The sequence below is a fragment of the Siniperca chuatsi genome, linkage group LG23 (genome assembly GCF_020085105.1).
Source record: "Siniperca chuatsi isolate FFG_IHB_CAS linkage group LG23, ASM2008510v1, whole genome shotgun sequence".
NCBI lineage: Eukaryota > Metazoa > Chordata > Actinopteri > Centrarchiformes > Sinipercidae > Siniperca > Siniperca chuatsi.
Window position 1 is genome coordinate 8,796,070 of NC_058064.1, and position 20,444 is coordinate 8,816,513.

The following is a 20,444-nucleotide window of genomic DNA, read 5'->3' on the forward strand; positions in this document are numbered from 1 at the left end:
ACAAACCTCTACGGGAAAAGGTTTAAGAACTGAAAGCTAGTAGAACAGAAGCTAACCTGGAAGGGGTGGGACTTCGGGTTCACTAATTCAAACTCCAACTCACAACCCCTGTCCAACTTTTCAATTTCCTCAAGTAACCATACATTTCCCCCCAGTAGCAATTACATTAAAAGACGTTTCTTTATGAACATATGGACAGACAAGCAGACCGATACACTGACACATCAAAGATAATGAAATTTACTGTAGGCCTTGGAAGTATTGATTACCTTTCAGAAAAGCCTAACTGAACACACTTATACAGCAGCAAACACTCTCACTTTAAGAGAGATTCAGCTGGCAACGAAAGCATTTTAAGAAACTGCAGTGTCCCGGCCAGCCTTTCTTGGAACTTCCCCTGCATACACCCCTGCACATTCAGAGAGAGATTCAGCCAGCAAAGGGGTTTAAAGAAACTACATTTCTATAGCTGGCCTCAATTGAAGCTATGCTCGCACACATATACACACAGCTCTCTGCCTGTCGCCCACTTCTGCCATTAGCTTTATCTGTCTGAATTCAAAGCTGAGAGCCCAATCCCCATTGGTTGTTTGAAAAGATTCTGCCAGGCTTGTTCTTCCCTTTATGCCCCCCGACTCTCCTCTGGGAAAACATAGGGGATGCCGATCGCTGACACAGCCGCTGAGATAGCCTCTCTCTTGTCGGTAAGGGACATAAAGAAATGGAATGAAAGAAGAGGTACATGGAAGGAGATGCTGAGATGGGGATAAGGGTGCAGACGTGAGGACGTTATGCTGGGGTAAGCTGGCAAAAGATTACTGCTTCAAATCTCTCCTCTTTTTGGCCTTTACTTGGCGCTAATTTATTCAAATCTTTGAGGCTATATTCCTGCTCACACCAGGTACACACTTGCACACAGATAAAGGAGTATCTTGTGAAAGCAGAGGTAAAAGTGAGAGGAAAAAGAAAAGGACAAGCGGAGATGGGAGGTCTAGGTAGGTGTGCCCTCTACGCAACAGGGGCCAGACGTTGACAACTCAATAAGCGAGCAAGTGACGGCAGACTGACATGATACATGGAGACACACACAGAAGACGCTGAAGGGAACAGGTGAAGATGCTCTGTGTAAACAGCAGGGTGTGTGTGTGTGTGTGTATATGTGTGTGTGTTGGTCTGCATGAACCATATGTAAATTCTGAAAAAGAGTAGACAGGGAGTGGGGGAGAAACTGGCTCTTTTTATAGTGACAGCTGACTTCAGTGTGTGCATGTGCAAGCCCGATTGTGTGTGTGTGTCTTTGTGGTATGTGTTTTAACCCTACAGCCAAGGCATCTTCGATGTGTAGCAACTGCTGTGTTGTCAAGGGAACCATTAGCACGACTGAAAGGCTGGTATCTGCTCTGCGCTTCTCTGTACACACCTTGACCCTCTTGCATGTATGTTAGTGATGACAGAAAATAACTCCTCTGCATAAGCCCTACATATAGATCCCAGGGTGTAAGAAGCTAGAAGTAGAGCTACAATTGACGCGGACTGCAAAGCAATGTAAACATCAATCTACTGCTTTATTACATCTAATCTATGTAATTGATGTAAGCATGGTGGAGACACAAAGAGATGAATGTATATTTGTCTGTCAAAATGTTACACTGTCATCAACAGAATAGGATCAATCTAAGCATCAATAAAGCATAGAGGCCTAGAGCCATTTCCTTAGGCGGGCTCATCAGAGATTCAACTGTCCTTCAACATATGGTGAAGGACATTGAGTATATACTGTACTGTTTCTGGTTTTGTGCACTATCTAGGTCAAACTGCCACAGTGAGAATTCAGTGAAGAGACATTCAAATTCTAGTATTATTTTAGTATGTCAATAAACTGCATTTATTTTAAACATGTTTTTATACAGAAATAGCTTAAACATTTTATCAGTTAAGGGCAGCATTTACTTGCTGCCAATGAATTTGAACAGACATAATTTTGCCTCTGATTCCAGTCGCACGCCATTTTTGTTACAGTGTCAAACAGTGTTCATGTTTAGATAAACACCTAGCGGCCAACAGCTCAGAATGCGACGCAGTAGGGGAATTTGGGTATGTGTGTTTGTGTGTGTAGGAGTGTGTGCATGCAACTGTGTGTAAGAGTATTTTTCTTGTGGGTCAGGCTCAAAACGGGCAGACTGAAAAGAGGTTTCTGAAAGTAAAACGTACACAAAATCACAAGTGCAAGTGGGGGTAATGAGAGACAACCGTGACAACACAAAAAGGAGGATGTGAGTGTGTGTGCATGTGCAAATACTAACATTAATTTAGCAAGGAACATAAAAAGCCAGTCAAGTGTGAAGAATGGCGAGGCAAGACAACAATAATAGCAAATTAAGAAATAAGCAATAGAAATAAAGCTGCCTCATGGGGCAGAAAAAGAGATGAAGGAAAATCAGCTGACCGAAGAAGGATTAACAAGACGACACTTGTATAAAAACTCCAGTCAAAGCTGAGGGATTTTCTGAATTTTTCATTATTTCATCTCATATTTAATTACCAAAAAGAAATTCATTAGCAAGATTTTAAAGTAGCCCTTTAAGTAACAAGGGCATCTATATAACCTCCTTGTTTGTGATAAAAAAAAACCCCCAAACAAAAGTAAAATTGGTCAGACTGTTAGGTGAAAATTGAGCTATTGAGTGTGCCCTTATAGACTGGCTCATTCAATAACGTAATCGATATTCCAAACTCTCCATTTAACATATTAATAACTATTTGTTCTAACTTTCTTTTTCACAATCCCCTTCCTCTATTTGTCATATCTGGTGCTGATTGATGGAATAAAGTGAGAAATTGAAACAAACCGCATACAAAACTGTTTTTTATTAGAACAATAGACTGGTAGAGTAGGTGAAAAATAAGAGCTAAAAGAAGAAAGAAGAACAGCAGCTATATAATAAGACAGATAATGATGTGTGTATTGACACAGCCACTGGCTATCTGGCTGGCTGCCTCCAGTATTCTCAGACAGACCAAAATTCAATATGTAGTTTGGCTATTTTCTTTATAAGTGAGAGGGACCAGAGTATAACCGGGGGAAAGGCAAACAAAAAGGCAAAAAGAGACAGAGCAGAGACAATGGAAGCCTTTTCTCCTTTTCCTGCTGCTTCAATCATTTATAAAACATATTCAGTATTCTGGCACCAGTTTCAACAATAATTAAAGAAATGTGTTTGTCTAGGAATGTGAGCACACACACTGATGCCCCATGTCCTTTACCTTCATCTGCTCTTCATCTGTTTTAGCCTTAAAAACTAGCAGAAAAGCAGCTAAAATGTAGACCGTGAGAAAAAAAAAGTGGGAAGGACACAGAAAGAAAGATCATTTAATAATGAGATGAATACATTTAGTGATATACTGTGAGACAGTACAGTGCAAGCGTATGAGAGCATTATACTATTGCCATCATTGATGTGGAAGAGTACTGCAGTGCCCTTCATGTAGAGGAAAAGGCTAAGAGGATTCAGTTGGTCCCCAAGCACAGTGTGTGCCTGTGTCTTAGCACTGTTTCCAGGGTATGCTTATCAGGGTGGACGATGAAGTTGCAATTCCATCACACACACACACACACACACACACACACACACACACACACACGTTAAGCACAAGGTCGCCCTCGTAAATGAGTTGGGGCGATAAAGCAGTGAGCAGGTTTCTCCCTTCCTCTCATCTCTCCATCTGTATTCAGGCCCATCTATCTCTCCGTCATTGCGATGGTGTGAATGCGTTTATGTGGGTCGCTCTGTTCACCTTCAGGCTATAATTCACGATTTTCAAGGAACAAAGCCGCCCAACTGTGACACTGATGCACACAAACAGGCTGAGCAGTACTTTATTTGCAAGCTGCTGCAAAACCAAAAGCTGAACTCTACCTGTGACACCAATTAGTCCTAAATAATGTAGACAGGCTATTGTGAGCATCAGAATTTATGGTCAGTACTCAATAGAAACTACTATTAATGGCTTTATGCTCACAAGGTGGGTTTCAAGGTCAAACTTTAAATTAGAAATGTAATCTAAATTGCAAACTAGCATGGTTTGCCAGTTATCTTGCCACTGCTGCTCTATTTCACCAAGCGAGACACATCCACCATTAACACAGAAACACGATTGCTCAATTGTGACACATGGCCAGCATAACAGACTTGAAACTGGATGGTGTACAACTTTCAATACAAACAGCAAAACCATTTAGTATTTTTGAGCTCCACTGTTTGTATCAATATCAGAATAAATGCACAGATTGATACCAATGAGGATTTATTTTAGTGTTGTTACTCAATTGAAATCATTTTAAGTTCCATCTGGGTCATATCACTCAAATACACACAATATACTTGTATGTTACTGTTGGTACCACCATCAGAAGAATTAGCTACCATGTGACGATAAAAAGGATTAAAAAATTTCTGGTATGGATGTAGTCCAAACAGGTTATGCTGTTCAGCTGGTACCGGAATTATGAATGTATGGGGACAGATCACGACTGTGGCTATAAAGTAGCAGTAATATGGATATGGGGCTGCCTTCTGCACTCGTGGTTTGTTCAACTACAGTATGTGGTGGGAAAAAAGGACCCGAGGGGAAGTTCACCGTCCCTACCGTCTGTCTTGCTGACCAGGAAACCACACCATGCATTATTCATTATGTGTATTCATTCTCTCTCTCTCGCTCTCTCTTTCACATACACTCACACACACACATTTTGCGTGCGTATGCCAAAGTATGAAAAAGAAAAACAAGTCAAAAATAGATGCAAAAAACAAAGACACACAAATGCATATCGATAAAACAGACCAATATGAACAACAGAATGTGAGGCAAGTGTGTGAGAGAGAGGGAGAGGGGAGGAGAGAGGAAGAGATGTGGTCAAAGACTGCAAGATGCAGTACTTGTGTAATCGGCCTCATGCCAAAATAATTCAAGCGTGATCGGAAATCAATGTGAGAGCATGGAAGCTGTGGAGAAATCTGATGCCGTCCTGCGGCCCTTAAAGGCAAAATAAGACGTATAAAAGAGGCTCAAATGCATGAAGGATGCATTCTGCGTGCCTCTATGTGTGTGTGAAGAATGCTAAATGAATTGATCTGAGTTCCACAGACCACAGATGTGCACAGCCACAGATGGAAGAAAAGACAGACAACTAGATAACACTTCAGTTATCCAATTGCCACGGTGTGCCTATTTATACTTGTGATAGGGGTACATTAAGATTTACCACACACAGAACCGAAAGCAAAATCCTCTTGATATTACAAAAGGTGTTGAATGTATTAGCATTTAATTAAAATGCTCACCAAGAACAGTTATTAAAAGGAGAGAGCGGGGCATCTGTGATGCCACACCGGCACAGTGACTCATCAATGCTCCACAACACAACCTCCTGCAGGTCTGAAGGCAGCCTGTGCCAACCCCTACCTATGGCAGCCTGGTGCACAGTGTTCACGTCAAAAGGTGGAGTAGGTGGGAGCTGGGGACCCATTTTAAGCACGTCTAGGCAGGGTTTAGGACGGCATGCACAAGGAAGCAGCATGTAGGGCACCACGAAAACTTAAACTCTGCACAGAGACAGAGGTAAGTGCCTCTGTGTGTGTGTGTGTGTGTGTGTGTGTGTGTGTGTGTAATCCAATTTTCTTTTGTTTTTTTGACTGATTAATGCGATTATTTTTAATTGTTGCCATCTTATTTCTTTTTAACTACAATTTTTGGTGAAATCAGGTGTTTCTAAATTGTTGTTCCAAAGGATGACATATACAGCAAACTACCTATTAAACTTTAAAATAGTAAGTTGACCAAGGCTGCCCCTGCATTGTTAAAAATATTGTTTCCTTCTAAATAGACTGGCAAGTTTTCAGAGACTGGAAGACTTGGAACAATGATCCCATTTGTCACTTTTTTCCTCCTCAGGTGCAGTGTATAAACAAATTGTTCCTTAAAACAAGCTGTTGTATTTTTTTATGGATTAAATGTAAACATGTTGTTGAAATTGGAAATCATCTTTACTAGCTTTACAAACATGAGGTTGAAATATAAAAATAAAGGAGATGAAAATGTATAGAAAAAACACCCACACCTGACATGCCATGAACAAAGGCCCTCTTTATGAGTGTGCATGTTTTTTCTTTACAGAGAATGTAAGCTACGAGCATCTGTGTGTGAGAGAGAAATAAATTGTTAGTGAGTAGGCAGTTAGGGCAGTACAGTAGATGAGAGACCACCCAGACTGAATGAGGTCAAAAGGACTGACAGTATACGTAGGTGGATCAGTACACCGCATATTACTGTCCACTTAGCCTGCTCTCGTCCCTGCTCAATCAAACACTCCATCTCTGCTTCACCCTCTTTTCTTATTCTTGCTTCGTCTCTCGCCTGGAGATCCAGTTATACAACTGGAAATATATACGACAGTGGTTCCAATCAGCGGTCTGTTCTGTGCTGATTAATACAAAATAAAAGTTTCACTGCTGATTAGTCCAAACCATTTACTCTAAGCTAAAATATTACAAACACCACAAGTAGATGAAACTGATTTTACAGCAGTACACGGACATCATAGGCGTCAGATTTTTCACATTGCAGCCATCTCAGTTTGGAATGACACTAATTAAAAATACATTTTAATGAGGCTTTGTCAATAGTTTAAATATTGTTACACTGACTTGTGTATTTTATTAACTAACACTACACCACTAATTATGTGCTGTCTCTAGCTGACTCATTCTAGATAAACACGTCAATGCGGTAAAATTCTTCCGTCCACCTCCCTCCTGGTTAGACTGAGCTTTTGAAGTTGCCACCCAAAAGCATAAAGAAAAATCAACAGAGAGGCTCAGTGACTGAGGCTCTGAATGAATGTTTTTGTCAATGGAAGGTGGGAGGTGAGAGAAATTAAATGGAAGACATCAAAAAAGAAAAGGGAAATGTCTGGGGAGTGGTGTTTACCAATGTTTTCTTTTTTCCTCAGAATTCTGTGCTGCTGTTTCGGTTCCACGCTGGGAACGGGAGCAGTGTCTGTCAGATATTAATGCTACACAGAGAGAGCGGGAGAGAGAAAGGCAGACAGACTGTGAGAGAGAGATAGAGAGAGAGAAAGAAGGAAGGGAGGGAGGGATAAAGGGAGACAGAGCAGATAAACACAAAAGTGATTTTTGAAAAGAGAATGAAAGTGAAAGAAATCTTTTAAAAGCGGAAGAGAATCACCAGAGACACAGCGTCAATGAGGGGTGGCGGGGGGTTATAAATAGGAGACAGAAACCAGGGCCTCTCTCCTCACTGGATGCCACATTAATTATGCTTGTCTGCATCAGGAGAAATTAAGACATGGCTGTGTGTCAGTTTAGAGAGAGAAATTGAGAAAGGAGGGGAAAGGGAGAAATGGCAGGCGAGAAGGGAGAGAGCTAAGAGCAAATGACAGTCAGAGATTTAAAACTGGACACCAAAGACGAGGGAGGCGAGAGTGAAGTTCAAATGAGTGGAAAAAGGGAAAGCAGAGAAAGAAAAGGCTATTAGAGAAAGACCAAAAGAGCAGCAACAGCGCAAAAGCAAGAAAAGATGCTAATGCCTGCACCCAAACTCAATTTCAAAGGAGACAAGAAAGAGAGAACAGCTAATTACAGAGTAGTGACAAACAGAAGTGTGAATGGACCATTGAATCAACATGTCATCAGATCAACAAAGCCCTATAAAACTCAAAATGACTGTCGAGCAGAGTGAGCAAGAAAAATATTTTATGAATGAAAATAAATACGCCACCAAAACCCAAATCAAATGTTATTCACGTGAGGCCATCTTCTGAACATCTTAAAAAGCTTCCGCAATCAGATGCAATTCATTGATGAATCAACAGCAGAATCTTATGCTAATGAAATCAAACGATTCATATTCATGTTTGAGTGTGACACACCTTAATAACCTGTTTCGGTCACAATCACTATGCTGCACAGGGATAGGAGAGATGGAGAGAAGGACTCTGGATCAAGGGCACAGACTAGTTTTTCCTCTCCGTCCTATATAATATCTTTATTCTGCTGCTACTAACTCGTGCCTCTACAGCTTCAGCACTTCCTCTCACCTGTTCAATCTTGCTTTCTCTCATGCAACTCTATCCTGTTTCAGTGTCAGCCATTGTCTCATTTGACTCTTTTCTAGCTAGATGTGTGTGTGTGTGTTTCAGAGATGTAACTTGTTTGTTTTTTTGCCATTGCCATGTTCCAATTTGTTTAGTAAATGTCTGAACAAAGCCAGTGAACCAGAAGAATTAAACCCAAGCTGATTTTCTACACAGGGATTTTCAACCAGTAACTTTCTTTTGGATAATGATTTTGCCTTTTTTTGGAAAAGTGACAGCTCTTATGTGTGAATGCTTAACTGTGTTGTTATCTACTCAAATGTGTCCGTTTGACAGTGTGTGTGTTTGTGTTCATATTAGCCCATAACAGCAGGTCAGTGCAGCCAGCCAACCAGCCTCCGCACTGGGCTCAGGACTCATTATATGGCTCAGTCCTGCCTGCTAACTCCCACCTACCTGTGAAAAACTTGCTGACACCACCAATGACTGGCAAGGGAGAAAATGTGTGAGAAAGTGTGCGCGTCAGAGTGTGTATGGATGGAAGAGGTTATGTGCATAACAAATGCTTAATTTAATCTATGTGCATATAGGAAAGACTAAGCAGAGTGTGGCAAAGCATGTGTACAAGTCTTATAAATCAGATTAATTATGCATTAGTGTGCATATATGCGTCTGTAAAAATAAGAAAAAAATCATATCAACATGTACCTGCTACAGAACTTCTGCTCTGACTCATGGAGGGAGGTTTGTATCCATGTCAATCAAAATCCCCTGTTGCTTGCATCAATTCTTTCACAGCCAAGGCTTTCTTGATCCAACCTATACTACTGGCTCGCCACACACACACACACATGCACACAACCATACACACTCACACTAGTCCACCTCCAACACTGGCCAAGGCTACATTTCCATGACAATTAAACACCAGAGGACAGTGGAGTCAGCCACCCTACGCAAAAAAAGCCTTTTAAAACTGCGATAGGAATGGAGAGGGGGAGTAAAAGAGAGGGAGTGTGTGGCCTGGATAAGTGGTGGCAGGATTATAGCTAGTTCCATCATGGACTTTGGTCCGTTCACTGCTTCTTATAAAAACCTATTAGCATGTGAATGAACAGGCACAGTGGATGGAGTTTTCTAAAGCCCAGGAGCACTGATCCACTATCAGGTGAGCTTTCCATAAACTTGGAGTAAGCAGGGGAGGATGGTGTGTGTGTGTCTGTGTTTTGGGGCTAGCCAACTTGATTGTGGACGCTTTTGTCAGGATTTTTGTTGAGATTTCACAGCACTCAAAGTATGAGTTGAAAATGGTGCTTTAAATGCTGTAATAAAGCTCATTTGGGAGTAAACAATCTTTCCCAATCTTTCTTCAAACGGTCGTGACAATAAGTCATTAAATATATGAAGGGTAATATGTGTTGCTCAAATGGGCTTAGATCGTCACAATGTGGCAATCACACAAACACAAAGCCAGAATGCACGTTGGAAACACCTTTTACCTTGTAGCTTCTGTGGTTATTAACTTATCGAAAGTATAACAGACATTCTTCTCACCTGTCTGAACCAAAATGATCTTGTGCTCAAAGCAGCCTAAACTTGGACTGCGAGTGTGAAAATAAAATGCAGCAATGTAGGTACCAAAATAGCAGAACACCAAGAGGTACCAACATGGGAATAGGTATTGAAACACTAGGAAATGATGAAACCCAGTGCCAGAATGTTATACTGCTTACCTCCCTTTGCAGCACCAGCTCTTTGGTGAACAGCATAGCCTCGTCACTGAAGGGTTCAGCCACCTGCATCCCTCCTGGCATATTCCTGGAACTTCGTGGACATTCAATACCTAGCCAAAGACAACACAATAGCAGGAGTTAAAGGTCAGCACAGCAGCTAATCAAAACAACTGCAAGATGTCCTCTATGGTTTTAACATGATTTGGCTTGATAAGTCCAAAAAGACCAGGAGACATACCTGGATCTGTTTGTCAAAAAGACAAAAAGAAAAAAAAAAAAAGCAGAAATACTCTATAAATATCTGCAAGTCAATGAATAGACTTGTATCCCCAATTTTAAGGACCTCTGGTGCACCAAACAACTGATGCCACATCAAGCATCCTTCTAATCCCTCTAATAGGTCAGGGTCAAAATCGCATAGTCACGCTATTTTACCAAAGGCACGTCAGTGGCACAACACAGATTAACCGACTGCACTATCATCAGCACTCAAACGATAATTGGTCATCAAGGGGTCAATCCTGAGCCCATAAAGTGCTTCTGTATCAGGCATGTGATTGCCAAAGGGGGGAAAAAAAGCAGGAAAATATACAGAGCGCAGAGCTGCAAATATACACAAACGTGCATGTTCACTTCGGCTTGTAAAATACACCAAACAATCAACGCACACTTAATTCTGCTGCAAACCCCACTTACTGGCAGTTCCCCCTTTTTAGAGTGAAATTTGAATGATTATGTTATTTCTTCCAGCGAGTACTGTTGTACTCATGAAAACAGCCAACCTCCCGCTAACCCTTGTCCTTTTAATATTATCAGGCTAAGCTCGAGCTGAACGCAAACCAACATCCTCGTGGATACTCGGAAAGAATAAAATCTTCACGCACTTCAGTCTCTAGATGTCGTCCGATCCTCTCCTCACCATTTCACTCAGGCAGCTCATCATCATATATATATATATATATATATTTTTTTAACGGATCTGCACAATTCATGTGGGTGACATTTTCAGGTTGGAAAATCCGGAATTCCAGATTAATGCAGACAAATCACATCCCTGCTGTATAACCCGTTTCCACTGAAAAACAGCCTTGTTGGAATTTGCGTCTTTGGGACCCTCAGAGGCTTTCTTGTAGAGTTCAGGTAGGAATGGATAAGCTTCAGGGCAGAAGTGGGGGAAAGAGAAATGAGTGGGTAAAGGCGCTGTGAGATCATTTTTGCATGTTTGCCCTGTTTTAAAAAATATACTGTGATAAAAGCAGGTGTATGCAAGAAAGGTATATGCTTAAGAGAGAATTTCTGCATTTGAAGATGAATGTGACTGGACTGTAAGGTAGTGAGAGTACGTGTGTTGACCTTAACCCTTAAAGAAAGTTAAAGTTTTGTGCCAAGTCTTCACACACACACACACACTATGAGTTTTGCATGTACAGCCTCTATTGGAGGAGCATACCTGGCTTCAATTCAGACTCACTTCTTTTGTATCTTAATATGCTGTATGTTCATGCAACATGTGCTAAGGTATAGATGAAGGCATGCCTGTAAAAAATTTTGAATATGAAAAACACCTTAACAGTAGCTATGCGTTTATCTGTTGAGTTCTTGTTCTCTTCAAATTATTTAATTAATTACCACACTAGCAAGCAGGTTGGTGCTGTATTGATTTATGCATAGTAACTTAATGACAGTTTCAGTTGGGCGTTAAACCCTCCAGCATTGTACTAATAAGTCAACAGCTCTCTCCTAGGGTCTTCCTTTCCTCTCTGACTGCATGTTGAATTTAATGAGCTTCACTGGCATGACAGATACGTGCATTTACGCCTCAGGATTGACTCATGACAGAAGTCAAATCAGATGTGCTGGGGCATCCAGTTGACTCAGTGGTTAGAGCATGGTCACCTCACAGTAAGACAATCCAGGCTTTAAAATGTACTTCTTTTCCATCTAAGTTTGGCATGTTCTCCCCATGTTCCCCATGGTTTCCTTTGACTGGTGATGTATTCATATAAAGTGTTTCCCAGAGTTTTCACTCAAGGACATGCTGCTCTTGCTCCAATGTGACATAGTGACAGAACAACTGAAGTGCTTGGAATAGATGTGTGTACTTAAAGTATTAGTTGATGTGTTTCTTAGATTAGGGGACATTACATACCGTACACAGAGCCTTCATGTTTCAAGATTTCTTCCCAAATAAGAATACACAACAAGAAAACACATTTTCATTGGTTCTTACATCTTAAAACTTGTCAATACAACAGTGTTTTACAGTGACATTAATCTGGGACACTGTGTACCAGGTGTTCTTTGCTGCACTCTGTAAGTGCAAAGCAGAGGAAAGCGCTTAAGATCTGTTCTACAAGCCACATTTGTATTCTTATTCTTTTTAGTGAATTCCAAATGCTAAATTCCTATAAGGGTTTTATCTAAGGCCCCTTTTAAATACATAACTGGATTTGGAACTGACTTAGCTAAAAAGCTAATATAGACAAAAAGCTGACTCAAAACATTTCCTTGAAAACTTTCACATGAAATTCAACAATGGTTTTCTGGGTTCTTTGTGCTTTGTGTTGTGTTCATGTTCCGTTCTCTTAACTTGTTAGCAGTAAGTAAAACGAGTTATAGCGAGTTTAACCTAACTGGCAAACATTAGTTTCATGGTTTTATAACTAGATAAAATAACCTACTAGCTTTTTTTTTTTTTTTTTTTTTTTTTTTTTTTTTAAGCTTTTTCTTGTTTAGTACTTTCTGTTCCCCACAGAAACCTCTGCCCATGTCTGTCCCATTTATGGAAACAAGAACAGGAGACATCGGCGTATTCACACTGGCAGAGAAGGGAAAATGACCCAGGAAAGGCAAAATGAGTTCACAGGACAGTCAGCACCGAAGAGTTATGAAGAACTGTTGAGTCAACCTTCTGTAAGACATAAAGGTCTTCAGTATACAGCAGGGAGCATTAAAACCAATTAGACGTGCAAATTTCTGTTTTGTACTAAACTATTTGCTTTTTTTTACTCTAGCTGTAATATTTTGCAATAGGGTGATAAAATGTGTTTTTGTGCTTAAAATGCCAAAGAGCTATAAAAAAAGATTTGTACACAGAGTGAATAAGAAAGACTTAGGGTAAACGCACAAGCCTCACAGTAACAAACTGATTTAATAAAAAACTGCTTTAGAAAAATACATTTTATTGTAAACGTTTGTACTCTACATCAGACATTGGTTAAATGTTCTTTTATTGCAGGTATTCTATTATGTATCCTACTTTATTCAAACATTTAATAAAATACAATAAAAATAAGAGCTTCCTGAAGAGCAGAGGAGGAGGAAGAGGAGGAGGAGACACTGATGGCCAAGATCATCGGATAGTATTTATAGAAGTGGACCAGGACAGGGCTTCCACGTGGGACACTGAGGCTACAACAGTGCCAGAATAAAGAGAAGAGGAGGATGCAGAATAAAGGAAGAGAAAAAGACAAGAGAGGAAAGACAATGGGAGGGGTAAATAATGCACACTGCAAAAAATTTTGTATGAAGTTATTGCAGAGAGGGAGATGGGTTGGCCGGGAATGTAATACACAGGGAAGTGTATTGGAAGCACATACAGTCCAATGTCTATTCAGGCCTACATCAGCAACAATTCGTAACCCAGCGCAAGCCATCTTAAAAAGGTCCAGTGTGTAACATTTAGGAGGAGCTATTGGCAGAAATGGAATATAATATTTATAAGCATGTTTTCATTAGTGTATAATCACCTGAAAATAATACTCTTTGTGTTTTCATTACCTTAGAATAAGCCGTTTTTATCTACAGAGGGAGCGGGTCCCCTTCCACGGAGGTCGCCATGTTGCACTGCAATGTTTCTACAGTAGCCCAGAACGGAAAAACCAAATAGTGGCTCTAGATAGGACCGTTCATGTTTTTTGTGAGTTTCGCGGCCACCATTCTCCTAGACACTTGGAAGGGGAAGGTGATGCGAGCGGTATTTAAATGGTTGCAAACTGCAATTTCACAGCTAGATGCCACAAAATCCTACACACTAGACCTTTAAAAAAAACAAAAACATCCCAAAAAACCTTAATACACAAAGACGGTGTAGTCACTCATTCGTCCAGGAGTGTTCTATCGTAGAAAAGGTTTCAGTCGTAGTCATCTGGACACTGTTTTCAGAATCAAGACGTTTCGGCTCCCATCCAGAAGTCATTCTCAATTGTGAAAAAATGGGACGGGAACTCAGAAATTTAAGATACTCTGTTACATAAGCCCTGCCCTCAGGAAGGAGTCTACCTGAGTATCTGTTGATTAGCTAGTTTCACCTGAAACTGACCTAATTGTTTCCATGATGGCCCAGTAATCAGTAATCAGGCCTATTGTTTTCTGGCTGCACCTCCCCTCATCACTGTTAATACACAAAGAAAAATAATAGAATTAGAATCCAAAAGTTTAATAATAATATTAATGTAATAATCCTATATAAGACTTCCAATAAAATAAGTCAAAGATATAAGTCCATATCTGAAGTCAAATGCACACAGGTACACACTCTCAAATGACCTACGGCTTTTCCTAACTGCACTCAATGTCCTGCAACTCACACACAGACAGACACTGTACTGTCGTCTCCTCCCTGCAGCTTTTAAACCAAGCCAAGGAGTCAATTAGCACAGCCAATTTTAACCTGCACCATGACACATAACTCATGCCTGACACCAAGATAAACATCTGGGTCAAACTATAGGATATCCATCTTATCTGATCTCAGAGACAAACAAGACATACACTGATCACTACTGACATCACACTACACACAAGCACACACACACACACACACACACACACACAGTACACTCTTATACATCATCTTGCACGTGCTGTTCTCAATACTGGCCTGAAGCGCACGCCCACATGTCAATCCATCATACATCGCATCAATCATATTTGGTCTGTAAGACATGGATATTAGAGGTCTCATTTTAAAATGCGTCAGGCTTCGGAGAATAAACTGAAAATAGAGTCAGCTAGGACTGTTTAACAAAAAAATGCACAACTGAATGAACAGATTAAAGAGTCAATTCATGTTGTTTGCAAATTCTGCAACCCAACTCCTAGAAGACGACAAGCTATCAACCGTTTCTTTTAATAATGCTGCAGGTTTATATCACCCCCCATGTCCCACCATGCTTCTTTCCCCTTCCCCTCTGTAGAGCTCAGGCTCAGTGAGCGGTGGGGAGGCCCTGTGGAGAAGATGTAACATTTTAATCTGTGATTCAGGGTGAGCCATGATGGAATACTGCCCTTAGCTCAAACTCAAACACACACACACACACACACAGTAGTTCCTCCTCCTCACCCCAAAAGCTGTCACTTCCTCCATCTGCATAGACTCCTCAGCAATTTTCCACTTCATCAATCCCTGTCTTTCTTCCACAATCATTCTCCATATCAAACACAAAAGTAGTGTGAGATACATTTATGAATTTATATATTTCGCAGGAATTAATTAATTCTCCTTACCTTGTGACAGAAACACACTCAAGCTTCTTCTTTCTTTATACCTTCTCAGTTCTGTTCTTACCATCGTTTCTTGGTCTTACAATATATATAGCTTATATCACCCCTAGTCCCCAATTCCCCATTTTGTTTCAGTACCTACTGTACCCCTCAAAGCATGTGCCTGCCACGTCTTGTCCCCACCCTTCATTTCTCACTCTATTTGATATAAAGTAGATTATATCTAATATTAATGGCTGAAGACTGAAGAGGGGAAATACAGTGAAATACGGAAAATCACAAATACGTTGGTTGCATTAAATTAAAAGCATCAAAACCATAACCTTGGGTTTTGTATGGATTAAACAAATTACATTACTTACATTAATTACTAAGCTTAAGAGGTGCTGGAAGGTGGATTTTACCTTCAGACAGTGCCAGGCTAGCTATTTCCCCATGATTCCAGTGTTTCTGCTATGCTAAGATAACCTCCTGGCTGCAGCTTCATATTTAACGGGAAGATATGAGAGTACTATTGATCTTCCCATCAAACTCTCAGCAAGAAAGCAAATATGTGTGCTTCCCAAAATGTCAAACTATTTCTTTAACTGTTGTTTCATAATCTAACTGCCATACCATTCAACTGGAGTACTTGTAAGAGTAATCTAATACTCCCAGTCATTAAGATGCACTTATAACAATGCTAGTAAGTGCCACGCAAATGTAGTGACACATAAAGAATGGATCTTTTCAGCAAGGAATAATCTTAATTCTAGTTGTAATTCTAATCAGAAATCAAAACTAATGGGATGAATTCATATGCAATAATTTCTGGAGAGGCAGTTTCTTTTCTAATATATTTTTTATACTTTGTAATGAAATGTGTTTTCAGTCGACCCAACATATAGCAGGAACAGGATTGAGTCGACCTCTGCTAACCAAGCTGAGATAATGAGCTTCATCTTGTAGAAATAGGTCTGGAGGGAGAAATGTGGCGATGTGCGGCTGCTGTGTATTAGTGTCATCACTGCAATTTATACAAAAATACATCATGTCGCAAATTCCTAAACTCATAATGTGCATATTGATAAGCCTCTGGCAGGTTATGAGCAAAAATTCAGACGCTCTGTGCCCTCACTTTGGCATGTCTGGAGGTATAAATGGATACTTGCAGGATACAGTCAGCTCAGTATGAATGCCATTAGTGTCCATCTTTTCAATGTTATTAAGTTACTAATTCTTGATTTGTGACAAGCTGTTGACAGGACATAATTAGCACTGCGACAGGCAAACAAACAAAGACCTAAAAGCTGGGGAGATGTGTAAGTGTGCACATTTGTGTGTTATTTCAGCTCTAATACTCATACTTCTTTCCTCAAATCATCCATATCACTATGGGTGATTGAGGAAACAATCACACACAAGGGTGATCCATTCAAATTTGTTTACCATCTTATTAATCTTCCCTGTCCTTCCCTTAATTAACTATCAGGTGTCGCTCCCCTCTTTGAATATCTCTCCCTCCCTGGGTACAAGTCACTTCTAAGCAAGAAGTTCAGCAGTGGGTGAAAGATGCAGGTGGACAAGACAGAGGTTACAGAGGGGTGATGGAGGTAGAGCAGATGAAGGGAGCTGTTGGGAAAAATCCAAGAATTGTTTCACTATCCCTCTCTTTTACCTTCAGTCCATCCCCCAGTCTCACCATTATCTCATTACAGCTCTCTAATGTAAGGCCTCATTACCTCAGACGAGGCTTCAACACCGATACTTTGATTCCTCTAAAGCACACAACCGTACCAAGGATTTGATTTTTTTTTTTTTTTATTTTACACATTATCTGTGTAATATTTGATAAAGCAGAAATGCTGAAAATATAATCTTAAGGAAAAAAACATACAAAAAAAACCCTACCCTGTGGCATGGTCTGTTATCTATGCATAGCTGGTAGGACAATGCAACACAAATAATGAGGTGTAGGTTTAAAGAAGGCCTGTGACAAGTTACTAATGCTTAGAAATATTACAGTTTTCTTGCAGGCCCCAATTCACTGAAGCACATATCTGATGTCACCTTCAGTAGACAGCAGCGTAATAATCTATAATGAAATTTAATAATATTTATTAAAGTTAAGTTTTAGTTGTAGGTTAGATGTGAGCATATTTCCAGTCCTCTGATAACTTTCTTCCCCCCTCCAGTAGCAGCAGTTATGGTGGATGACTGATTTGTTGTAGGCTGATGCAGCTCATAGCCCATGTTTAGGATCAAGATTATAGCTCATAGTGTAGTAAATTTAATACCAATAAAGTGTTATTAAAGTTATTATTTCTTCCTTACCAGCAACTTTATTATGTGGAAGGCCTTAAAATCTGTCTCAAGGCCTCAAAAACAACCTGGCCCCAGGTTTCTAATAAATGTGTGAATCTCAATGAGATGCAGCACTGCAGTCACACACAAGGACATTAATATGTAGAGGTCATAGCAGAGCACAGTAACATTTTATTTTCAGGCCTTTCCTGACTGATTTGCTACTATGCTGAACTTTTTTTTTTGCACACAGACATATTTTTAGGGAACAAGTCTACAAATTTTCTGCTCCACTTCACCATCTTTCCATCTCCTGCACTCACACCCTGCAGGAAGTGTAACAGCACACAGACACACACACACTCACACTCAGATATCAAAAATCAGACAAATGGCACTAAGCCACACACTGTGATGGCTAATGCTTCGTGCTGACACTGTAAATCTTTGTGTCCGAGTGATGGGTGTTTCATCTTTTTGACAGACTGCTGCTCAACATACCTTTCTGAGTAACTTTGAAAGTACACTTCACCTGCTGTGGCCTCCGTCTGAAACTCTGAGAAAGCTATTGAAGCTAGTAAACTTTTACAGCCTTTTCACTGCTTGGTCTCCCTTAGCTTCAACAGGCCTTTATACCCATGTTCTTCAAATCAATTGTACTTTTTTTGTCTTCTCTTTACCACATCCCCTTTCTCTTTACCCTCCCCTGTCCTTTCTGCATCCACAGATCTTACTTCACCTCCTCTCATCATCCTTCTACCCTCCTTCACTACACTTTCAAATCCCTTTCCTGTGTAGAAGCCCTTTCAGAAACAGGATGACTCCTTTACCCTTTATCAAACTTGCATACGGAAGTGACACCACGCAGGCCAGCAAGTGAGAGGAGAAGAAAGGAAAGGTGATGTGAAAGGAGAGGAAAGGGAACTTCCCTTCAACTCCTGAAGCACACCTCCGGCCCTCTTTGAAGCTTGGGTTTTTCTTGCTACGCTTTGTTTCCTCAGCCCCCATTTTTTCTGAGAGCACTGTCTTTATCCATCAAGGAAAACTCTGGAAAAGGAAGGAGACTATGTGCGAGGAATATACTGAGGCATTAAGAAGCCTCATTGGAAAAACAAGTCTTTGCAATGAGTGGGGTTCAGTATTAAATCAGGACAAATAATATGGCTAAATCAAGGGGGAAATCTCTGCTGGCTAAGCAAGATAGTAGTTCAGATTCCATGATGCCTGTACTGTGTTTTTGGTATTATAATTTTGAATTGCTGTGTTTCATCACTTACTGCCTTGGGATCATTTCATTTGCAGCTCTACTGTAAACAGTTTATTCTTCAATGGCCTCCTACGACATTGTTAAAGAATAAAAACTTGGCCATGATGAATACAGTATGACGAGAACACGGCTAATGAAACAGACGACTAATGACAGACTTGTTTTAACAGCAGCATCCTTTAAATATATTCTCTATTTGTCTGGATGTAGTCAATATTTACTCAGAGCAACTTACAATTACTGAGCATGAAGAAGCTCCGCTTATGGAAAACATATTTTGACTTTTAATATAAAATGATTGGGGCAAATATAATACTTGACCATGTAAAAGTAATAAAATCATATCGTAGAACTATGGTTAAAAGACATTATGCATGATGAAGGCCTATAGCAACTCTTTTGATGCATGCATATAGATTTGAGTTTAATACAAGTGTTACTATACACTATCTAAAACCTCTTTCTACTGAAGCTTTACAATGATGAATAAAAATCATTTTTGTATTCAGTTTAACATGTATATAACTATATCTTAACATGAAGAAACTACAGCCGGCCTATTCACATCTGGCCCAGGAGCAACCCCTGAGTGGCCCAGTATACATAAATCTGATATTTGACAAAATAAGTAAACTACATATATAGTGTACGGATTGAGCTAACAAATGAGCAAATTTGCTTCCTTCTCATTTCAGTTGCGAGTTGTACATGCGCAATATCGATCGGGCAGGATGTTTACGGATGTAGTGACATCGCCAATCATATTTTTCAGAAATCAACGTTTTCTCACTTTACGACCACGCTTAGTAGCTTTTCAAAACATCAGGCTATTGACAGTCACAAGAAGGGAAGTGCTCTACTGAGAAAATGTTTGTCAACCCTAAAATGTAAAATTGACAATGAGAACCGTCTGTTTAATGCCTGGACTGGCAAGTACTTGATTATTTTACCGCAATCTCTAAACGCCTGCTATTTTTTTCCTACATTCATTTGCATTTGTTTAAAATTTGTCATTACCAAAAGCTAAAAAAGGTTTCAAATAGGCTGCTGAAAATGTCTGGCCCATCTGGCCCAACTGAATTTGTAACTGAATAGCTGTACAGGGTACAATACTTCCAACACCGCTACTGCGATGATGAAAGGCCTATTTAACGTTAAAAAATACTAAGTTTTGCATGTTTCAGATATGCTAAGATCTTTCACCGATATTTGGTGAAGAGAAAAGGTCCAAAGGCTTTCTGCTGTTTCATACACAGATAAAAACAAGAGGCTTGGGGTAGCCAATTTATCATGTATGTGTCATTTCAAACACAGCCCGTGGTGGAGATGGGTGAAGAAAACATGGAAAGATAACTTTGACAGGAAAGAGGAAGTGGAAGGAGATAAGAAGTGCTTGGCGATTAGAGGTAGAGAGATAATAAAGGGGCTGTTCGTGCCTAAGGGCTTCATGTATGGTTAAAGGTTTAACATCAGTTATCACATAAACGCATACAACATACATGCACAGAAACACTGAGGCCATGACCCACCAGACAAAATAGTT

The 20,444-nt window shown here is 40.1% G+C and overlaps 1 protein-coding gene across 1 annotated transcript in view; it reads right to left on the reverse strand.

Moving 5' to 3' along the window:
* The window catches only part of snd1 (staphylococcal nuclease and tudor domain containing 1), a 172,981-nt gene that overhangs the window by 102,063 nt on the left and 50,474 nt on the right, over positions 1-20,444 (reverse strand). The window contains exon 16 of the mRNA XM_044185773.1: positions 9,847-9,956. Within this exon, the coding sequence (XP_044041708.1) occupies positions 9,847-9,956 (110 nt within the window). The remainder of the gene's footprint in view (positions 1-9,846; positions 9,957-20,444) is intronic.